Source organism: Aythya ferina (assembly GCF_964211825.1).
Source record: "Aythya ferina genome assembly, chromosome: 17".
Classification (NCBI taxonomy): domain Eukaryota; kingdom Metazoa; phylum Chordata; class Aves; order Anseriformes; family Anatidae; genus Aythya; species Aythya ferina.
In genome coordinates, this window is record NC_140316.1 from 14,849,210 (window position 1) to 14,871,755 (window position 22,546).

Genomic DNA, 22,546 nt, shown 5'->3' on the forward strand with positions numbered 1-22,546 from the left:
AAGTAATCAGTTTGTTAGAATTTGAGTAGCCAGCAGGGTGTGGGTAGTTACCCTGAGTCATCAGTATTTTATAATGTTAAAGCAGCATTCTTCAGGTTAACAAAACTAAAGACACAAGAAAAGAGGCAGTCTCTTTCCCAGAACCTTTTAGCATTAAGGAATCCTCCTTCCTCGAGTGCTCTCATCTCTCATTGCTTCACGTGTGTTGCCTGAGGCTTTCTTTCTCAGTGCCGGCTGGCTGTGTGCGGCGAGAGCCTTCCTCTCGGTGCCCTTTTCTAGCATCAGGCCACCGATTTGTGGGCAGGTACAGATTCGTGGACAGGTAACAGTGCTCAGCACCTTCTGGTTGGAACATGCTGGTGGCTGAGCTCAGCACGCCGTGCTGGGAGCAGGACACGCAGCAGCTCGGGGCCTGGAGGTGCTCGCGCAGTGCCCGGTGCTGGCTCCGTGCCCGCCGCCTGCGTCAGCCCCGGCGTGGGCGCTGTGCTGCTGGGGGGGGGGCTCCCTTCAGAGCCTGTGCCGCCCCTTCTGCAGTGTCTGTGACGAGCCTGATGATGATCGAGGCTCCAAATATAAAGACACCGAGCTCTGCCAGTCTGCTCGACATAAATGTGCATGATGCCTAGAAATAGCATGGCTGGATTGTAAGAGAGAGCAAAGGGAATTACTGAGCTTTAGACTCAGCACCTGAAGGAGAAGTGATAACCCACAGTGCTGCAGAAATGTCCCTGATGTGCTAAGAGGTGCTGCCACTCTTCTTTTTGAATGGCCACGCTGCTCTTGTTCAGAGAAGCAGACGTGGCTGCCATCAGCTGAAGCAGTTGTGTTGGTAGCTTCCACAGCACGTTCTGCTGGGTGTTTGTTTTTTTTTTGTTTGTTTTGCCCTCTAAAGGGAGAAAAGGCCTGGTACAGGTAGAAAACAATGTCATCTTTGCTTACAAAGACCTCATCTGACAGCAGTTGATATGTCATTAAAAGCTGTGCCTGTGTTCAGGGATGCAAAAGGATCCAACATGTTTAATTATCCACACAATGTATTATTTCAGTAACTATATAACTTTGGTTCTTAACTCAATACAACTGCAAGAAAAAAGTACAGCGGTGTTATGTTTTGGAGCAAATGAACATTGGTCTGCTGCAAATCTAGGGTGCCAGCAGCAGCCGACCCATTTCTCTCCCCTGGAAGGGAAGGGCCCTTAGATGCACTGATTCCCTTTTTATTTCATAGATCTGCTGCCTTCATAAAATAATTACTTGAGACATGAAAGGTCAGAGTAGAACACAAGAAAAAAAGCACTGCAGTCTGTCCTACTTTGTGTGTTGTATTTAAACTTTACATTAACACACTTCAATTTGTCAAAGGCTTTCTAGGAGCTGGCCTTATGCTTATTTATTTATTTATGATTTTTATTTTGAAGGTCTTCCAAAGAAAGAGCTTAAAAAAAAAAAAAAGACTTTCATTAAACCCAGGAAGCGAGTTGACGCTTCACCTAAATGTTTGAGGGAGATTACGTGTAGTCCCAGCAGAATTCTCTGTTTGTATAGGTGCTTCTAAAGCCTTTGTGCAACCTGAGATAAGAACAATCTTAAAGCAATGTGGAATTTTAAAACTAGCTAGTTGGTTCCTGCCTGGTGGTTTGCCCAGGAAAACTGCTCACTGTATATACAGTCATTGTTCTGGGTTCACAGTTATTTTCCATGTTTAAATTCATTCACTTTTCTCTTGTCCAAGTTTTAACTGCTAGATTCAAAAATGGCATTTTAATTAAAGTCAGTAAGTCAAGTTAGCCAAGGGATAAAGGAATGAGGAACTGTTTCCATTGCTTTGTTGCAGGATCAGCTGAAGCAGTGCTTCTCCAGACAGCCCCCTGAAGCGAAGGACACAGACACGCTTGTGCAGGAGCCCGACAGCCAGTATGGTACCTGGAACGAGCAGCGGCACAGCGGGGACAGGTAAGAAGCAAGGTCCCTTCGTCATACACACAAATTTTTCCTCAGCTGGTTAATGAGAAGAAATTGTTCTTCTGGTTTTCACACAAAACACTCCAGTGTGCCTACATGCATGTATGGATTTTTGCAGTCACTGAAACAGGAGCACAAAACTGTAAAGTTTCTTTAGTCTGTAGGTGAAGAAAAATTTCTTTACTACCTGCAAACAGCAATGAGGTTGGAAATTTAAACTCCATCCCCCAGGGAGAATGCAGTATCACCAAATTGTAGGCAATGCTGAAAAAAGCTTGGACTGGAATAGATTTAACAAGTCTGTTGGTGTGTGAAACACCAGCTAAATGTTATTTTTTAGTGCTAAAATGGTAGAATATATGGAGAAAAATAAATTTTCTTGAGTTTAAATACATGAAATGGCTTTGACTAAATTAACATAGGTAGTGTAACTTCTGTATGCTTTGTATTTGTGTTTGTTTTAGTAACTATAACTCAAAATGTATGTTTTCACATCTAGAAAGTAGTTACCTGCTTGTGTGATAGGTGAGTCTACACAGGTAGAACCAGGGTTGTGCAAAGGTTTTGCTAAAGTTGTCTGACTTTTCCCTCTCAGGTAGGTAAGGAAGTGGTCTGATTGTGGTCAGGCAGGGTGCCCTAACAGCTGGGGGAGTTGTTTTACTGGTTTTTACTATTATAAATTTGATCTCTCCCATACCAGTTAGCGTTGCCTTAAAACCTGTGCTACTGGCAGGCTGAGGGCCAGAACCAGTTTGAAACTGGTGCCCCAAATGCCGGGCACAGGGTCAGGCCCCAGGGTGGCATCACAGTGCACCTGCAGTCCCCCTGCTAAGTGTTAGGATGCAATGCCCACATCCCAGCTGCTTGGAAGCGTGTTGGTGTGAAGTGGAGGCTGAAATGGGGTACCAGCTGAATGAGAGGTTGCATCAGTGATGCTTTTCTGGTGTTAAAACCACTCAGTGGAATCAACCTAGAGCACTCATGTGAATTTTTTTCTTTTCTTCTCCTTCAGCTGTTGTGCATTCTGCTTGATCTGCCCTGCTTGAGCCAATGTCTTATCTGCTCAATGTAGTTTGAAAATAGCATTTTCCTTGCTCTCCTTAACGCTATACTTGTTGAAATCTTATAGCAGATATTAATGTCAGTTATGCTTGGTGTGTTTTACACTTGAGAGCTGTGGGTTATAAATATTTTATTGCATGTGAAGGCAGGGTAGCTTTCAGCTCGAAGTTCAGCAAGCTGACAGTGACATGCCAAAATCTAACTCTTCTGTAAAATTAACTGTGATTTTAGTAATTTATGGACATTTTCTGACATCAGTTTCCTCACCAAGGTGCTTGTCTCAGCTCCAAAGCAGACAGCTATTTCAAACCTGGGAGACTTTTCCTGTTAAGAAAAATACCACATAAAAAATCAGTGTTATTAAAGCATCGAACTCTTAATCACCATGGCCTAGAATTTTGTTTCCTTGGTAGTAAATGTTTAGTTTCCAACTGTTTTATAGCATATTGATGCCTGCAGTGATGCCCCAGCACTTTGCCATGCCCTTGCTCTGCTTTAGCCCTGCGTTAGGCTGGCGGCTGTGAGAGCAGTGCTGCAGGGGCAGTGCTGCCCTCGAGCTGCTCTGGGGACAGGAGGGTCACAACAGTGTCACCAGCCCCCTGCTTTGGAGGCACTTCCAATTTCTTGTGCAAAGTAGCATTCCTTTGCTTCTTGGTTCTTAGTTCGCACGATGGAGCAACGCGTTCTCTGTGGTCTCAGCACTCTCCTGCTAGAACTAATCAAATTCAATTGCAATTGAAAGTGAAGATTGATCTCAACCCATTGCATGTGTGTCATAACCATTCTGCTGATATCTCTGTGAACTACGTGAAAGATAATTTTTCAGAGTGCAACTACCTGTAAGTGAAACCTGTTGAGCAGTGTTGGTAGCTTAATAGGTACAATATAGAAAGGCATACTCATAAAATCAGAAGCCTTAAGCAATAGAGAGAAGATGGATAATGCATCTCAGCAATGAGAGCTGAAAGCATGTTTTAAATGTCTATATTTGACTGGTATTCTGAAAGGATTTTTCCCCCTAATTTGCTATTCAGATGGGAGAATCCACTGTGCATAGCAGATTGTTTGTGCTCGAGTTATCCTTGCCATGTGTGGTGATTAGCTGTGCCACGGTGGTTAGCATGCGGCGCTGCTGTGACTGTGCAGGAGCTCTGAAGGAGAAGCCATTAGATTTGTGAATTAGAAACCACCAGACAGAGTAAGTTCAGTGAGAAATTTTTTTCTCCCAAATATTTTCAGTTTTTGAAAAACTGCACTGAGTTGTACTAGCTAAGTCCCGGGCTGCAGAAGGGGCTTTCTGGAGATGCACAAATCCGAGCGGATCCTGTAACATCACCATCATACATTTTAATTTCCCCTAAAGGTGCTAAATCTCCAGATTGCCACTTTTTTCCTCTCTCTACATTCTCCCATATTTCAGAGGATCTAGAGCCTAATGCTGCAGAAACCAAATATCATTCGAGGTAAAGAACGCGAGACAAAAACTTCCCCTGGAGCTCATTAGTACCATTTCTTAATTATCTCGGGGCCCACTGCTGGAGGAGGGAAGAGGCATTTGCCCGACTCATGTACTGGAACCCTCTGTGCGGTATCCTCTGTGCCAGGCTGGAAATTATATCATGTCCTGCTGCTCGGTAGAGAGCTGTTATTCAGCAAAGGCTCCCGAGTGCTTTCCTCCTCCCAGGACTGCCGTCGCTGCGGGCTGTATCAAGCACTAAGGTCTGTTCTTTAAAACGGGCATCTATTCATACAGGTGCATTCAGATGTTGTGTTTTTAGAACAGTTTTCCTAAATACTTGCCTCAAGAAAAGGTGCTCAGCAACAAAAGACTCTTACTGAGCAGAGAAAAAAGCTGAACTCCCTAAACGCTTTAGATTTTGGTTTTAAACTGGAGTCTCCTTTAGCAGCCCTGCTAAAAAACCACCCAGTCTGGCACTGGGACAGAACAGGGCGAGCATCCCCAGCGGAGCGCATGGACGAGCCCCTAACGCTGCTGTGTGATCCAGTGGTGATTGTGTGAGATAAAGTGTGTGTTGATAAACATTCAGATGGGCTTGGAAGAGCAAGGAGAAGAATCTTTTAGCAGCTTCGCTCTGCCTGAGGCCTGCAGACAGGATGTTATTCTTCAGGATGCTCTCAGACGTGCGCAGCGCCGAAGTGGACGGTCTGCGGCTGCTGTACATCACAGGCAAATTGCTGGGGGCTCTTCAGCAGCTTGCCATTTCGCTGGTCTTGTCTGTGTGTGTGTTTGAAGGGGCCTTTGTGCTGGGGGAAAAGAACCCCCAAGCAATAAAAATGCACTGCGGTTGAATTATTGCAGTTTATCTGCATACATGTGTTATCTACGACGTTGTAAATCCACGTGGGTGAAAAAGTCGTGATGATGAAAAGGATTCGCAGCCTTGCCGCTGATACCTCCAGAGATGGCTTTGCTACTGGCAGCGATAGGTCCAGTTCTGGCCTTTGTTCATCATCACTGCCATCTTTGTGTCCTGAACAAATCCATTGCTGTGGACCCTTTGCAGAAACCATGCTGGGTTTGCTGCTCTGTGACCACCTGGAGTGGGGAGATGGCAAGGATGTGACAGTGGCTTTGTCACCTGCCCTTCCCCAGCACTGAGCACTGCACCAGGGGCACAGGGTGGCTGAGCGCCTGGTCCTTCTGCAGCCAGAGGGAAGGGTGTCTGCCTTCAGCGTGGTGGGGGGCCTGCCCCTCTGATTGCTGCATGTCTGACCCTGCGTGATCTGACCCTATTTTGGAGCAGTTCATAAATGGTTCAGCATGTTGGGTTCCCTTGTGATTGTTGACACGTGATCCAAAATAGCCTTGCTTGTATTTATTCACCCTGAAGTCTCATGGGTTTTGTTTTCTTAATTTGCAGCTTTGTGCCTGAATCGCCGTCATCAGAAAACGATGTCATTTCAACAAGAAAGCAACCACCAAATAGCCAGCCATCGTCACTGTCCTCCCAAACAGAACCTGCCTCCCTGGTTGATCACCATGACTTCTCCAAAGACCAAAGGAGCACAAGTTTGGACCGCTCAAGCACTGACATGGACTCTACTGATGGGACTGATTTACCTCCTCCAGGAGACACCTACCCTGATGAGAAGACCACTGACTTCTCCTTCATTGATGTGAGTCACCGGAATGGGAAAGGAGACATTCTCCTTCTGTTAACCGGGCTGTTTCTGGCACTAGCCATTGCAAAATATTTTCCACAAAGTGCACTCAGTCTTCCTCTGCCTTTTCTTTATCACATCGAATTTTCTCAGCTGACTTCCCGCTTGAAAAGTTTGAGTGAAGCTGCGGAGTACTTTGAGTTTCTCTAAGGTTTAGGTTTTGAGAGATTCCAGTGAGTTATTGGCCTTGGTAATGTCTGCCCATGGCTTAATAACGTTGCTGCTTCTCTGTCTGCTCCTCAGTGAGCTGTAACAGAAGAGTTAAATGGCTCCATGAACACCAGAAGCGTAATTAAATAACCCAGATAGCTAGTGATTGCTGTGCTGTGGGACATGCAGACTTAAGGCTATAAAGATGTTTATGAATATTTTTCTTATTTACAATTGGGCTGTTTCTGTAGAAGCTTAGAATTGCATTTTTAAAGGCTTTTTCATAATTAAGAATTTTCATAATTAAGAATCTTGCAGCTAGTATAGAAACAGCAGTTTCTGCAATGCAGTTAGATGAAGTTTAGTGTTCTCTGATGTGCTCACTAATGCAACTGTTAATTTCTCAGATTCAGTATAGCATCTAGGAAGTTATGTTTTTTCTCGAATAAGAGTTTGTGCACTTGTTTTTTATTATATAATGTCTGATGACAGATACATTGGTAAGGGCAAGGCTCCCAGCTTAAATGGATCATGCGGGTGCTAGGAAGGTCTCAGAAACACTGCCATGCCTGTTGAAGCGTCACAACGCCTTCTGAATTGATGAGTAGACTGCTCTGCAAAACGTTTGAGGGATGCAAGCAGGCTTGTGCTGGAGGCAGTTTGGTCTGGTGCAGCAGAACTGGCTGTTAAAATCACAGCTGCTTCCTGCGTGGGCCGTCAGAAAGCGCCTCCAGCCAGCTCCCTTCTCCTCTGGTGTGCCATCCATGGGGACCTGCAGCAGCCCGTGTTCTGCCAAAGCAGGTGCTGCTCTCATCTTCCAGCCCACTTGGGCTGTGAAACGGAGCCAGGCTCAGGAGCAGGCTGCGTTTGGTAGCCCCCTGCTGTGAGCTCCCTCACTGCAAACGCCTCGGCCTTGGTGTCAGTAACCCTTGGGCAGGAGACCCTGAGGGCCCCCTGCTCTGGAAAGGAAGCGTAGCAGCACAAATGGCTGGCGTTTTGTCTGACCGTCAGTGCTTCTGCAGGTAGTAGAGGTGGCCCTATGTCATGCAGTAATCTGGGCAGCGTAAGGTGTCCTGTTAAAAACATTAACAGCTTAATGTATGGCTGTTTTAGTGCGTAGCTTATTCCTGACCTGAAATGTCTTAAAAACAAACAGAACGTACCTTCTGAAGAGAAGGAGGCTGAGTGATGTTTGCTGAATGCAGGCATGTCTCTAACAACTTGCCTTTAAGAAACTGAAAAATACAGCTCCTCCTTTTGCTTTGTAAATGTAATTGCATTTCTGTTGTGCACAAAGCTTTTTGAAATGACTGATCACAAACATTTTCTGAATGCCGTGACACTGCCTTGTGGTCTGCCTGCTCCTGGTGAGCTGGCTTGAAATTTCTGTGGCTGGCAACCCGCTCAAACAATTAAATCATAGCCCTCGACTGTAGCAGAATTTAGTACAGTCGCTCTCTTTCGATGCCAGTCTTCTGATGGGCCTTCAGCTGCTGGTAGCTAGCAAGGCCTGCATTCATAAAACACTTTCGGAACCAAAATCCTATTTATTGCACTTACTGTTTTATGAATTCATTCAGTGAAACTAATTCATGCGGATTAGACATCCAGTCAAGAGAGATCAAAGAACCAGCATTGCACCCAGTTAGCCACAATGTAGCATATCCTCATCATAAATTCTCTTTAATATAGTTTTAAGTAACTACAATAATAGTAATCAAACAATTATATATATATATATATTAAACTGAATGGTTTAATGCTTTAAAGTAGGGAAGGAAGTCATTATGGAGGGACATGACTTTTATTTCCAGTCTGGTTGAAAATAAGGGTTTTTGTTTCTTTTTATAGCAAACCACTATTCTGGACTCCAGTGCTCTGAAAACTCGTGTGCAGCTCAGCAAGAAGAGGCGCCATCGGGCTCCTATTTCCCACTCTCTTAGAAGAAGCAGAGGGCTGGAGTTTGAAAATAGATTTTCTTTGACAGAAGAATCAGATAATACCTGGATGTTTAAAGATTCTACAGGTATGGCTCAACTATCTGAAATACTTGTTTGTAATTGGCTTGGCTGTAAGGGTGGGATTTTCTTTGAATGATGTAACATACCTGAAGTTGCATCAAGGTCTAACAACAGCTGCTGCTTCCCACCTCTGGGTCATTCTCCGAATCAAGCCTTGGGGTCTGCAGACTGAAGGAAGCCCTGCTAGCCAGAGCTACAAAAGACCAGGATGTAATCTTTAGCTTCTTGCAGCTGATATAAGTTTGTTCATGGAGAAAATTTGGAGTTTAGAAACTGTTATGGTTGGATGCATTCTCTGACCTGTTCTTTACATCTAAACCTGCATGGTTTTGATGAGAGCAATTGTAATTTGTCATGTTCTGTGGATATCTCAGAAATGTTCTTTCTTTCTGGCATCTTTAAGTACTACAGGACTAAAGAAGCCTAGCTGAGGAAAAATCACCTCCTGTGAATCCATTCTATTAAAAGCGCCTCCCTCATGGCCTGTCCTATTATTTAGGATGCAATGAAGAAATGCATCAGGCATTGAAAATCCTTGCTTATGGAAGTGATTGAAAGGTTCAGTGCACGCACTCAGATCCATGACTTCATACCTGTATCACTTTGGTGCTACGGTGATACACGCTGCAGATATTCTTTGATATTTCCCTGACCAAAGAAATATTTTGTGTCTTGTAGCGTGTTCTTTTGAGAAGCTGGAGATGTTTTTGTAACTGTGGGGTCCTATTAAAAAAAGTCAGTTTTGTGACCTCCCACTTCTGCTTTCCCTTAAAGCCTATGAATATATGGAAGAACGTGTGGTCAAACCGATCTCTCCTGTGGCCTCCTAATCAGTGGAAATGCTGTTAGGCATGTGCAAGTTGCTTTGGTGCAGATCTAACAGACCTAAAATATTCTGAAGACGTAACCTTGATATGTGCTGCACAGGAAGTTGGAATATAATTATCAACTAAAGGGCCTGGTACATGTAAAGGCAACCGTACCACTGCATGTCTGCTGCATGCAGACCGAGCTCAGCCCAAAGCCCTGCTTTGGGCAGGGGGTAGGACGGATAACTTTCAGCTGTCTCTTCCAGTCTAAGTTGATCTCACGTTCTGTGATCAACTGAGATGTTCAGAAGCAGAAACATTTGTTAGCTCAGGAGTACCTTCTTCTGCTCCCTCCTGTCTGCCAGCAAGAAACCTTTCTATTGCTGAGTATTTAGTGTGTTTGTTGCACTGATCTCGATCAGAGTGTTAAACCCATTTCTGTGGTGTACTGGTACTACTCTTAATAAGTTTTTGAATAGAGGCAGAGGTCTAGAGCAAGATAGAGTTGAAAAGCTTGCTGACTAATTTTTTCCCTCTGATTTTTTTTTAACAATTGATTAGAAGAGAAGAAAACTATGCAACAGGAAGATTCTGATGAGGAAGAAAAGACACAGCGTACTGGGAGATTGTCTTCTGTACCCTCTCAGAGACTTCCCATATTTCCGGGAATGGACCATTCTGTTCTCAAGGTGAGCAAAGGCAGAACGCGTCAGATCAGGCTTACTGTTTCAGTAGCTGCAGATGCTCTCTAAGAATAGCAGTAGGAATGCTGCTGAAGATGACCGTGCAGCTTGGTGTGTGTGTGTGTGGTATCTTTCTCACTTTTGTACTTCCTTGCTCTTTAACTGTTGGATAGAAATTTTAAGTGATTTGGAAAAATAAACAGCTTTGCAATAGTAAACATGCATTCAAAACCGCATAGATTTATAGGGAATCCCTTCACCGCTTTCAGGCATGGATTTTTTTGTTCTTACAAAGCTGAGTGATTTGTTTTGCATTGCGAAGAAAGTCTGAATGCTGCCTTAAATAAAAAGGACCCTTTTTCTTCTTATTTTTCAGGCCCAACTGCGAAAAAGACACGAGTCAGAGAGTCCTGGTGAAACAGGTTCTGCTCAGCCGTTCAAATCCCCTAAATCACAGCTTGGAACTCCTGGTAGCAGAATACTGCCCTCCAGTGTAGAGAAGGAGGACAGGTGAGAGACTTCCATGAGCCAGAAAGATGCTAATGCTTTGGTGGAAGAGAAATAATGCAAGCAGGCTTCCTGAGGCCTTAGAGAAAATCGTGTATTTCTCTTTTTTTTTGTTGTTTGTTTCTGTGATGAGTTTTCATAATGAGAGAGTAAGGAGAGTGTTTTTGTATATTTTAGGTCAGAAGAAAAATCTCCTCAGTGGCTGAAGGAGCTGAAATCAAAGAAGAGACAGAGCCATTATGAGAATCAGGTTTGAAAAAGGTACCTTCTGACACGGAAAGAGGGGCTTTGCTGAATGAAAGCATGTAATGATTAAAAGAAAAGTAGAAAATGTTTCCTTAATGTGTTGCTGTGACAACTCTGTAAGCATAAATATTAAAGCAGACTCTTACTATGAAATGTGCATCCAGGAATGTAAAGCAAATCTGTGCTGAGGCAGAGCAGTGTTCCTACAAGGTAAATGCACAGGTGATTTCATTTTCACTGATTCTCTGCAGGCAATTTTATTTTAACAACCCTCAGTCCATTTCTGCTGCCATTTCATAGTGCTTCCATCAAACAAGAACGAGCCTGTCACGGAATAAGTGAGGCCTGTACACATTTTGAAATCTTTGGAGTATGCTGTTTCAGCAGCATTCTGGACAGTTTTTGGACATCTAGTGTGTCAGATGGGAAAAGACCAAGATGCAATACACATTTGTTGGGGCTTTCCTGTTTCAAATACTGAGAAGTGTCTGACTGCTTTCTTGACCATCTCATACAGTTACTTCAGTAGTTTGTGTCTTTCTTTCTTTGCAGATAGTGATTCTAACTAGAAGAAGATAAAGAAGTTTAACAGAAGCCTTAACTCATCTGAACTTAAAATTCACGTCATGTTGCTGCTGTTTGCTTCCTGCCTCAACTGCTATGTGCATGGTGCCTTCCTGTTTTGTGGAGAAAGCTGCTTAATATTCATAGTCAAATACAAAGCTGTATCTTTTCAGGTATGGAAGGATAGTCACTTTAGACCTACCTGGAAGAAGAACCTGTGGTTCATAGTTAGCACTTCAGAAAGTCTTGGAAGATTGTAATATTTGATCTAGGAGTGCTGTGCACTGGAGAAGTCCCCCTCATTGTTGAACAGAGACTCCATTTCTACCTATACGTTCAGCAACTCAAAAGTATGACTTTTGGTAGATGTGTTAGGTGTAAGGCTGGGCTTTGTGTTTGTTTATGAAAATAACAATTTTAATCAGATTTATCTTTTTTGTGAAAATATAGTAAGCTCCTATTTAGAATGAAATTTGTGGAAGGTGAGAGTGAAAGAACAAATTATGTTTACTGCCATACTGAAAAAGGAGACTTGATTATTTTTTGTAAAATGTATTTTTGATTGGCTTATATTTACATGTGATCTGCTGATCTAGCAGATCGATATAATTTTTAGATGAACAAATTGTTAATTTTTGTCACTCTTGAAGTGGTATATTCTGTGTTTTGTCAGCATGTGGAATAATTGCTTCATTGGAATGTCTTTCCTAAAAGGATCAAGCAATAATGTCAACCAGTTCTCTTTAAAAAAAAATACATATATATATATATATATATATAAAATGTAAATACTGTTTTTTATAACAAAAAGGAAGGGAAGAGGGAGGATGTTCTACTCATATCAGGGTTCCAGTTAATTGTTGAATGTCACTTTAATAGCAGTTTGGATAGTCCCACTTCATATTTTTATTCGTTAACCTGTAAATACCAGTTTTAAGTTTTTATTTTTATGCTGATTTTGTGGGATAACCTAAATGTGATCTTCAGTTTCTCAGATTTACTTTTCTTCTTTTGATAAGACCGATGTCCCAATAGCTGTATAGGTAGTCTCATGCATAACACGAGTGTTATGAGTATCACTAATATCTCAAATACGTTAACATCTTTGAATACAGATTCTGGAATATCAACTGAGATTTCCATTTAAGACACACTTTATTCTTTCCCCAAATAAGTGCTCTTTTCAGTAAACCTGTAAAAATGTAGCCCCGGAAGGGAGGTTATTCTCTCGTGTCAGTGTTCTCACGACGCAGCAGGGAATGGTGAGCTAAGAAACGAGCTCTGCTCCGCTCCGCTCCTCTGCGCTCCCCTCCGGGCCCTCCTGCAGCCGCTCCCTGCTTCCTCAGCCCTGCTGGCGGGTCCTCTAACGACTACAGATAAAGCACCAGCACTTGAACTCTTTGTCCTTTTTCTTATGATCAGCTTTTCAGAAAGCTGGATTCGTGTGGGGTTGCCACAACGGTGCATCTGCTAGCCAGAGTGGCATGCCTGGTCTGCTGTCTATCGAGCCTGTCGCTGCCAAAACCATGTGCCAATTCTTCTCGCGGAGGAGATGCAGATGAGGTGATTTTTAGTCCCAGTCTGCTCGCAGGAAATAACAGCAGTGTGTCAAGAGGCGAGTCCCATATGCACATCTCTCTCCCAGATTCGGTTTCAGTCGCAGCTCCCTGTACTTCATGGAGATGAAATAAGGATGATTCTCTTATGTAAAAAAAAAAAAAAAAAAATTACTTGCTGCTTTGCCCTATTTCATATCAGAGCTGTTGCCACCATTGCAATTTTACATCCTCTTCTGCTACCAACTAAGAAATTGCCCCCCAAGATTTCTGCCCAGTGTTTCATTCCATGTGGCTTTAGCCCTGGACCATGGGAGATGGACTTCCCTTTGAGTGCAGTCAACCAGACTGCAAAAGAGCTTCTCGTAGCTAAATGTTTAAAAGTTGCACGTATTTTCTTGCCTTCCCTGAAAAGGCAAATCTTTAAGTTGAACTTTGCACACATGTCTTTTGGGATTTTTTAAGGCAGCATTCAAGGCGTACCACCAGGTCTATCCTGTGTGACGCAGGCACATCACAGCTCTGAGCAGCAGCCTCTCGTGTGTGAGAGAAGAGAAGAACGATGCTTTCCTCTTGTTATGCAGATGAAGTGGGGCTTACTTTAAAAAGTATCTAGAAATCAGGTAAATTTCCCCTGCTTACAAGAATATTTACACAGGCTTAAGTGTAGAATTCAGCAAGCTGGCAGTGTTGCGTTACCAGTAGTTGGAGGATTTCCTGTTTCTTGGTCTGATAAATGAAGGCCAGGAATTCTTGAACTGCAGTATTTGCTCTGTGTATGAGGAAACTGAGGGGATTAATGCTAGGTGTCCACAAAGCCCTTTGAATGTGTATGCATTTCCACATCTGCTTGGACAATGCACTGAAACTTACTGTATTTAGTAGTTTAACCTACTACTGAGAAATGTTTAATGCTTAAATGTCTAATTAAAAAGCAACTTTAGAATGTTGAATGGGAAAGTGTTTTTTCTGCTTTATCGTTTCTTTATGTTGTATAAAAATCAAATATCTACTTTATTCTTTTCGGGTTCTCACTGTGTAATAAAAGATTTATGAACATGTTACTACTCCATAAATGATAGAACATACTGTAATACACGTCATACACCTTATTTTAATTCTAAGTAATGCTTGTTGAATTTCTTGCACTTGTACTTCCTGCCACGTACTGTTTGCTGATCATATGAAGTGGGACGAGCCCTCAGCTGCAGCACGTTGTTCAGGTATGCTTTTTTTAATTAGAGGAACCTGCCTTGGAGCAGGTGCCAGCTCTTGTCCTGAGTGTCTGAGTACCAATAAACACAAGAGCCCAGCACTCCCAGTGGAAGGCAGTGCCCTCTTCCCTTCCTTTGCAGCTGGTAGGCTTTTTTCTGCTTCCTTAAAGAGCTGCATCAGTAGCGTATGCATCACTTTAAAAGATGAAAGCACGTGGTTTGTGGAATTCAGAAATACTTTTTCTGATTGCAGTTTCTTCTTACTAGTAACAGAAACCCTTCCTCCGTTTTAGTCATCGCTTTGGGATTTTCACAGCCTTTCTGTTCCTTTTTATTGGAACCCCCGTTGTGGATTTTTTTTTCCACTTTTCTGTTTGAAAAGTCACATTTTAAAAGTCAACATAGTTTTGGGTACTTAGCTGTTCAAAGTTTTGCTGCTTTGGTTTTACTTCCTGCAGAGAAAGGTGCAATCTCTCAGCTCTTCAGCCTTTGAAGTCTGAAACCTTTCTGTAATGTGGCTCTGTCAGAATTAAGGCTCCCATCTGGTTGCTTGCACAGAAGTTTGCTTTACTCCATTACTTGTAGCTATCACTGACAAACTGTTAAATGGGCTACGTGTAAAGTCTGGATGTGCAAACAGCTGATCAGCCATTTCATCTGGAGCAGCAGCAGCCATTTATAACCTTAAGTATTTGTGAAAAAATCCTGAAATAATGCCTCCTGCCTTAGGTGTTAACTGAGGCCATGGCTTGATGTCAAGGCGTTACATGGAGACCTGATACACCAAAATACCTTAGTGGGATCAGGGCTGTTCTAAGGCAAATAGTTACAAACACAATGCTTTTAAAATCTGTGCCCCAATAAAAGGAACTTACCTCTCTATTGCTTACCCTGGAAAGTATCTGTGGCTGCTCCTACGGTATTGTTGCCCTTTCTACTGCTTGTAGAAAGCAAGTGTGCTCCATGCATGTGGTGGGGTGAAGAGTTTGATGATTTTCTGCAGATATCAAACTCAGACAGCACAATGCCCCTTTCTTGGGGGCAGCTCGTTTTGCTGGAGGATGGGGTGTGAGGAGGATGGGGTGTGTGAGACGCGTCCACAGCAACGTCCTGCTCTGCGCCCTGCGTCTGCTCGAGTACGTGCTGGGAAGGAAGAGCGAATGTGACCCCTCACGTGGGTGATGGGAAAAGAGGGGGGGTGGCATTTTAGGGAGGACGGGGCTTTTGTGGCAGAAACAAGGCTCCATGGAGCTTTAGCATGGATTTGGGGACCTGGTGCTCGGAGGCTCCTTCCCTGGGGCCGCCAAGTCCGGGAGCCTCTGGTCCAGCCTGGGTCTGCCTTGTGCTGGTGCGAGTGGGGCCGTGCGTGGTGGGCGTCCCTGTGGGGGAGGCTGGAGATGGCTCCTGGGGGTCAGCACCTCTCCCTACCCGGCAGGCGTCCTCTCAGCTCCACGTTTTCTCAAAAATACCACCTGCAATAACTGCTGACTTGACTGGTGGGATTTGGAAGAGGAGGAGAGGTGAGGTCTAATGGTTTATGGATTTTCTTTTTCCATATTAAACGTGAAGACAGTATTGAGCCTGTTTAAAAAGGAGCTATTGTACAGATAATTTTTTTCTATGTCCCACGTAGCCTTATAGAATATGTAAATAAGGGTCACACAGTAAATATATTGTGCTATAAAAAATATTTTGTACAACATAATTTCCTAAGTAATAAAAGTTATTCTGTCTGTTGTATATTGCATGGTACAATTAGTATTTTCTAACAATGCACTGTAAGGATTTCTCAAAGGGACTTAAAAGACTGACAGCAAAAGGAAACAGGTCTATTAGGAAGAAAAATCAATGAGATCCCGTGTCCCTTCTGTCCCCTTTGCAACTGCCTCACCCCTGTGCAAGCTCCAGGCGTCTGGGTAAGGGAGAGTCGTGGGCACTGCAGAGCCCGGTGTGCAGGGGGACACTGGTGAGGAGAGCTGCGTGTTTGTCAGCTGCTGAAACATTTCTGTTTGGTGAAAGAGACAAATCGACACCTTCCACTCCCTCCTTTGAGTCCTCCTTCTGTATAGAAATCGGTTTATTTTTCACAGCCAAGAGGTTTTGTGTTCAAAGACAAAAATGGGAAAAAAAAATGATAAAACCAAACTGCATTCAACTGCTGTCCGTGGGCACAAGGGGGTTCCATAAATGTCTCAAATGTGCGGGCGCGATGCAGGAATTGCAGCAGAGTGCCTGGTTTGGGGCGGGCCCCCCTGGGCAAGGCTGCAGAGGGGCAGGCATCCTGGGGCAGCGGGACAGACTCCAGGCTGGCCGATCTGGCCAAGCAGGGCTGTAGCTTTTTGGCAATTTCGTTAAATGCTTCGGGTCCAGCTCTTCGTTTCAAAAGGCCCACTAAAAGCAGGTCAGACGATGATAACCCCAACACTGGGATTCCACCTGGATCTCAGTGAGCCCTGGGGCAGGGCACCCCGCAGCCACCGGGTCAATGGTCTCCAGTTTTTCAGCACTGCTGGAGGTGGAACAAAGCCTGGAGCGTGGGGCATGGGGCCTGCTTCTCCTAGCACAGGCTCCTCAGCTTGGCATTGTGCAGAGCAGCTGCCCATTTTTCCCGTCTCTGATCGTGCTTTGCCTGTGCAGATGAATCCATCCACGTATGAGGCCCCAGAGCCCCGTTCACCTCCTCGAGCTCAGGGGCAGGAGGCTCAGCGGGGCACAGCGAGGGAGAGGGGACGCGGTGGCGATGCTGCTGCGGGGTCAGGGCCTGCATCGGGCACCAGCACAGCCCTGTTGTGCTCCAGCCCAAACAAACTGGAAATGTTTTTCTTTTTTTTTTTTTTTTTTTTTTTTTTTTTGGCTTTGCGCTGCGCCTGTTTCTAGGCTAAACCCTCCCCTTTACTGCTGATGGGAGAGTTTTCCAGAGAACCTGGCAAGAAGCAGCGTGAGTGTGCTGATGCGAGTTTCCACGTTAATCTGCTGCAGATCGGGCGGCGCATTTTTAAGGGACAGCCGGGAGAAATCTGAACAACGCTTCCATGGTGCGCCGCGAGCCCACGCTATTGAGATGAAATCCCACGGACGCAATCGGGTGGACGCGGCTGCTGCATCAGCGTCCGGGCAAAGTGCTGCCCTGTTCAGCCGCAGCGCATAAATAGCGCGGCTGCTGCACTGCCACCAGTGCAGGAGCTCGCCGGGAGAGGTAGCGACCTGCTCGTGGGACCGGACGGGGTTTTAGGGGGGCACCGGTGCCTCCAGTGTGTGGTGGCGAGTGTGCTAGCGCTGGGCAAGACGTGATGCTGCAGGGGTGCCGATAACAAGGGCACTTGTTGAGCTCTGCGCCTTTTACTCCTGTTAACATCTCCAGACACCCTTGCGTTAGCATGGCAGGAGGAGGAGGGCTCAGTTGGGGTTTCCATTCAGGCAGGACCCAGGTGCTGCTGGCAGAGCTCAGAGGGGGTCCTGCTGCTGTCCCACCGCCTGGCGCAGCCCCATGTGGGCTGGGGGCATCTCCTGCCCCAGGGGCTGCTCAGCCTGATGGGGTCGGGGGAGGCTATCAGCCACTGGGAGCTGAGAGCAGGCAAATCCCTGCTGGAAACAGGCCAGGCTTTTAGACATGAGCTCAATGAGCACCTGGGGCGGCTTCCCGGGGTGGGAGCAGGATCCCTGCTCACCTGGAGCGTGGCTGGGGCCAGCCCAGGCTGCTGTGGGCAGCAGCACTGGGTGCAGGGGGGAGAGGATGGCAAACACAGGAGTGCTTCTGCCCTGGGCATCCCTGTGAAGTGCCGGAGCCTGCAGCTGCCCCACTCAGCACAGGCTGCATTATTTTCTGCTACCTGTTCTTCAGCCTCTTTACTAAGCACTGCCTGGTTTAACGACTCACGCCTCGCATAAAGCCGGTGCCGCGTTGACCTCCTACCATTCGGTTTTCCAGGCGCGATGACCGAGCAGCAAAGTTCCCCCGAGCAGATGGCGACTGGGGAGGGCGCTGGCGAGTACGGTGGCACCTACAAGGTACGGGGTGGCGACCGAGCGCGGGCTGGCTTCGCTCGGTGCTGCCGCTCACCCTGCAGCACCGCAGGAGCCGAAGTCTCACCCGTGGCAAAGCTGCGCTGCGGGCTGGCGAAGCAAGCGGCCTCCTAACGCAGCAGGGTGGCGATGCCACTGCTGGGACAAGCGTGTCCATGCTGCCGGCAGCTCTGCCCCACTGCCTTACGGCTGCCTGCAGGAGGAGACGCCTCCTCGTGCGTTTGTGGCTTCCCAGCGACTCTGCACAGCGCTTCGCTCCAGGAGATGGAGCACTGTCACGGCTGGCGGCGCGAGCAGCAGCGTCCTTCCCCGTGTGTTTTTTTCTGGTTGCAATTCTCACGCCCATGGGTTCGCGGAAGGCTGGGCTGGGTCTGTGAGAAGCTGTGGTCCAGCATCTGCACCACTGCCACAGGTTGGCAGGGCCGGGCTGTGCCACCGAGCCCCGCAGCTCGAAGGGCGGCCTGAGAAACCACTGGGGAAGCTGTCGTCTGTGTCTCTGTACGGGCAGAGGTGTGACAGCCAGCAGGACTAATGCTGGGGGCTTGGGAAGGAGGTAAACGAGTCGGGAGCTCTGCAGGGGCTGCAGCCCTTCCCCAGCGGGGGACGAGGGCACAGCCGCTCCTGGCCGTGGTAGCTGGGAGGGGAGCGGATCCTGCAGACGGGGCTCTCGGCTGCCAGAGGGCAGAGAGGTACCAGGAGCTTGTGCTGCCTCCTGGTTTGGGCTGGAAGAAGTTCCCGAGGACCACGGGTGTCATCTCCATCCTCTGCCGTCCCCACAACGCCCATCCTAGGCTCAGGGGTTTCCAGCCATGGCCCCGTTGGGGCTTGAGATGAAAATACCAAAAAATGAGCTGGTTCCCAGGGCCGGAGCAGGCCACAGGAGGCGATAGGATCGGTGAGAGCCTGAGGAGGAAGCGACGTGCTGTGAACCCGGCCCCAGGGCAGGAAACCGCAGCCAAGCAGCCCCGGAGCCCTGAGGGCACAAACCCTCGGTGCCTGCGGGGCTGCTGGGGAGCTGGGCTCCAGCCTGGCATGGCTGAAACACAGCAAGCACCCGCAGCTGGGGCCTGGCTGCCAAGCATTGCCCACGAGCATGAGAGGAGCAATGTCCCTGCACCAAGTCCCCAGCAAGGGGACGTGGTGCTGAGACCCCCAGCGCCTTGCTGCGAGGCCAGCTGAGAGCCTGGCTTTGCCGTGCACGCATTTGCCATGGGTGTGCGGTCCTGCAGCATTGCAGGATGTGTCCTTCCCTGCCTGCTGCCATCTCTGCCCCCTCCCAGGTCACCATCTACGAGCTGGAGAACTTCCAGGGCAGGAGGTGCGAGCTGACGGAGGAGCTCCCCAACATGGCTGAGAAGGAGCTGGAGAAGGTTGGCTCCATCCAGGTGGAGTCCGGCCCGTAAGTCGGGGAGGCAGAGGCCAGAGCAGCCCCAGGGTTGGGGGTCCCCACCTCGTGCTGGGGTGCAGTCCCCGTGCAGGGGTGGCCGTGACCCCTTCATCCCGCAGGTGGCTGGGCTTCGAGCGCCAAGCCTTCGCCGGGGAGCAGTTTGTGCTGGAGAAGGGGGACTACCCGCGCTGGGACTCCTGGTCCAACAGCCACAGCAGTGACAGCCTGATGTCCATCCGCCGCCTCCAGATTGTGAGTAGGGGCGGCGATGGGGTCTGCGGGGCTTGGGGGGGGGGGGGGGGGAGTCCCAGGGCCGCCCCTCACAGCGTGTCCCCCAGGACAGCCCCGACCACAAGATCCACCTCTTTGAGAACGTGGGCTACACCGGGCGGAAGATGGAGATCGTGGACGACGATGTCCCCAGCCTCTGGGCCCACGGCTTCCAGGACCGCGTGGCCAGCGTCAGGGCCCTGAACGGAACGTAAGGACCGCGGCACCGGGGGGTGCACGGGTGGCTGTGGCGGTGCTCGGTGCAGGTGCTGCAGCAGGGTGGGGCAGCCCCCTCCACCCTGCCATCGTCCCCTGGTCTGGGGACTGGGGCAGCGTCCCTGGGGCTGAATGAAGGCTCCTGGCTCCTGGTCTGGGGCTCTGTAGAAGCATCAGAGCCAGGGCATGGGGGGCCCTTCCCCACCCCACGGTGCCACTGAGCGCTGCCCCGTGTCCTGCAGGTGGGTGGGCTACGAGTACCCGGGGTACCGGGGCCGCCAGCACGTCTTTGAGAAGGGCGAGTACCGGCACTGGAACGAGTGGGACGCCAACCAGCCCCTGATCCAGTCCGTGCGCCGCGTGCGCGACCAGCAGTGGCACCAGCGGGGCTGCTTCGAGAACAGCTGAGGGCCCCCCCCCGGCCCCACGCCCCCAGCACCGCCCAGCACACCGGGGGCAGGCTGACGTGTGCTGCAGCCGGCGCCGTGACCTTGGTGTTTATTTTGTGCAAAAACCTCAATAAAGCTCTGAGCTGGAGGCTGCTGGGAGCCTGCCTGGTGGGGGCTGGATGTGGGGTGGGGGTGTGTGTGTGCAGTATTTTGAGCCCTCTGCTCCAGCGGGGCGAGGAGGGGGCCGTGGCAGTGCCCAGCCTCTGTGCACAAAGCAGGAGTGTGCAAAGTGCGAGCGCTCGGCGTTGCGTAAAGGCTGCTGCCTTCCAAAACCAACAGCCCCTGGTGCTGCGGCTCGGGGTGCGGGGTGTGCAGGGCAGCGCAGAGCCGGCCCCGCGCCAGGGGCAGCTGCAGTGCCCCGAGCCCGTCCTCTGGGGCTTGCCAAGGGCTGCTGCTGGGATTTTTTTTTTTCTCCCCTTCTCCAAACATCTGCCTGGGCCGTGGGAGTGCTGCTCATGTGCGTTGGGCATGGGGTGAAGGCTCCTTCCCTGCTGCCTCTGGCTGCAGGCTCGCCTCCAAATGAGAGGCACGGCGGGGTCTGGGGGTCCTGGGGCGCACCAGGGATGGGATCGCCCGTCCCTGGATGGTGCCAGGCCCCCACACACCCCCGAGGGTGGCTTGTCCTGCAGGCAGGGCTGAGCCCCGCACCCTGCACAGTCCCTAACCCAGCCTGGGGCTGCCCCAGCACCTCGCACCCACAACTTGCAGCTTTTCACACGTGGCCCCAGCGCAGTCCCCGTGGTGCCAGCAGGGAGCCGGGCATGGCACAGCCTTGAGCAGCCTCGGCTGTGGGGGCACACGTGGCCCCAAGGCCAGCCAGGAACAGTTGGGGCTCTACCGGGGCACCCCCAGCTTCCCCCCGTACTGGTCCCAGTTGGCTGGGATGGGGCTGCCATGGGCTGGGCCAGGCAGCGGGACAGAGCCTCGGGGCAGTCCCTGCCACGAGCCCTGGCATTTGGGAACGGGGTGGGAGCTGCAGCCCGAGCTTTGTCCCTGGGTCTGTGTCCCCCCTGGATGGGGCTGGGAGACGGGCACCTTCTGGGGCTGTTGGCAGGGACAGGAGATGGGCTCGAGGGGCACAGGGGCAGCCGTGGGGCTGTGAGTGCCCTGTGCTGGGCCCATGAACAGAGCTGGGCACAGAGCTGGGGGTGGTGGTGGACGTGAGGCTGTGCAGCCCCCAGGCACCAGGGATGGAGCAGGGTCCTGCAGCAGGGCTGGCAAATGTGGTGGGCACTCGGTCACAAAGCAGACCTGCCAAAACCAGGCTGTGGTGTGAAGCAATTTCTTGCAGAGCTGCACTCTTACCTGCAGCATCTGCAGCTCTGTGTGGCCCTGCTGTGCGTGGCTGGGGCTCCCTGGGCACCCACAGCAGCTGCAGACTGTGGGGACCGACCCCTGTGTGATGCTGCCCTCGGGCTGGGCGTGCATCGGGGCAGGCTGTGATGGGAATCACCTGGTGGAGGAGCCCCGCGGTCACCCCGGGATCCTGGGGCAGGAGGAGAGGCTGGAGATACCGCTGGGGGCTGCGGCACTTGGCTGGGTCTGGCCCCCCAGGACATGCCGTGTGCGGAAGGGAGCGGGGCTGGGCCCCTCTAATGCTGTGTGACACCTGCTGGGGTGACAAGGGAAGGTCCCCTCCTCGGGGGTGGCTGTAGGCACTGCATGGGGGGCCCAAAAAGGGCAGGGGACTAATGGCAGGGGCCCCCGATACCTGGCACTGGTGCTGTGCCCCCAGGGTCCCGGTGCTGCCCTGCTCCCCTGTTCCCTCCCGTTGTGCCCCCAGACCCAGGGACCCCGCAGGACCCCAGCGCTGTGCCGGGGGCTCTCCCTGGCTGGGGAGGCGCAGCTGGGCAGAGCCAGGTGTTTTGGGGCTGTTTGAGAGCTCCGGGCAGTTTTATTGCGCAAGGAAAGAGCCGAGCTCAGCAGATTTCGGTGCTTCCAGCGCTGGGGCAGCGCCGGCTGGTTGGAGGGATCAAGTCCCTGGCTCCAAAACTCCTGAAGCGGGGCTGGCGGGGGCTTTGTTTGCAAGGGCCGGGCTGGGTCTTGGCATGCATTCGGCTGATGCAGGCAAACTCCAAATCTCCTTGCCAATAAACCCAACAAAGCGGGCGACTCGAATGTGAAAGCTAATGAAATAACTCCGCGACTTGGGGTTTTGGGGAGACAATGGCCACGGCGCGTCAGCTGACCCCGGTTTTCATTGTGTTTAATCCTGCATTCCCGCTTTGAATCGTGCTGTAAATA

General features: G+C 49.4%; 2 protein-coding genes across 3 annotated transcripts in view; both read left to right on the top strand.

The window, feature by feature from the left end:
• The window catches only part of KIAA1671, a 72,087-nt gene extending 58,250 nt beyond the window's left edge, over nucleotides 1-13,837 (top strand). Inside the window, exons 7-13 of the mRNA XM_084539326.1 lie at nucleotides 1,835-1,953; nucleotides 5,907-6,162; nucleotides 8,209-8,383; nucleotides 9,749-9,876; nucleotides 10,247-10,380; nucleotides 10,555-10,638; nucleotides 11,176-13,837. Of these exons, the coding sequence (XP_084395452.1) occupies nucleotides 1,835-1,953; nucleotides 5,907-6,162; nucleotides 8,209-8,383; nucleotides 9,749-9,876; nucleotides 10,247-10,380; nucleotides 10,555-10,633 (891 nt within the window). The 3' untranslated portion in view covers nucleotides 10,634-10,638; nucleotides 11,176-13,837. The remainder of the gene's footprint in view (nucleotides 1-1,834; nucleotides 1,954-5,906; nucleotides 6,163-8,208; nucleotides 8,384-9,748; nucleotides 9,877-10,246; nucleotides 10,381-10,554; nucleotides 10,639-11,175) is intronic.
• A 3,003-nt stretch (nucleotides 13,838-16,840) lies between these two features.
• On the top strand, nucleotides 16,841-20,391 carry CRYBB3 (crystallin beta B3). Of its 2 annotated transcripts, XM_084539330.1 has the most exons (6): nucleotides 16,841-17,153; nucleotides 17,886-17,965; nucleotides 19,261-19,379; nucleotides 19,487-19,619; nucleotides 19,706-19,848; nucleotides 20,096-20,391. In XM_084539330.1, exons 2-6 carry the CDS (start codon nucleotides 17,891-17,893, stop codon nucleotides 20,259-20,261), a joined length of 636 nt encoding a protein of 211 aa, XP_084395456.1. In that variant the 5' UTR covers nucleotides 16,841-17,153; nucleotides 17,886-17,890; the 3' UTR covers nucleotides 20,262-20,391. The 2 variants fall into 2 exon arrangements, with proteins under 2 accessions (XP_084395456.1, XP_084395457.1); XM_084539331.1 differs by lacking the exon at nucleotides 16,841-17,153 and having other exon boundaries at nucleotides 17,669-17,965.
• Nucleotides 20,392-22,546: the final 2,155 nt, after the last annotated feature.

Bases quoted from the DNA above. Each gene is read 5' to 3' on its own strand.
- CRYBB3 (XM_084539330.1), top strand. From the start codon at position 17,891: ATGACCGAGCAGCAAAGTTCCCCCGAGCAGATGGCGACTGGGGAGGGC. The intron at 17,966-19,260 runs GTACGGGGTGGC...GCCCCCTCCCAG, and splicing joins AGTACGGTGGCACCTACAAG to GTCACCATCTACGAGCTGGA. The intron at 19,849-20,095 runs GTAAGGACCGCG...CGTGTCCTGCAG, and splicing joins GTCAGGGCCCTGAACGGAAC to GTGGGTGGGCTACGAGTACC.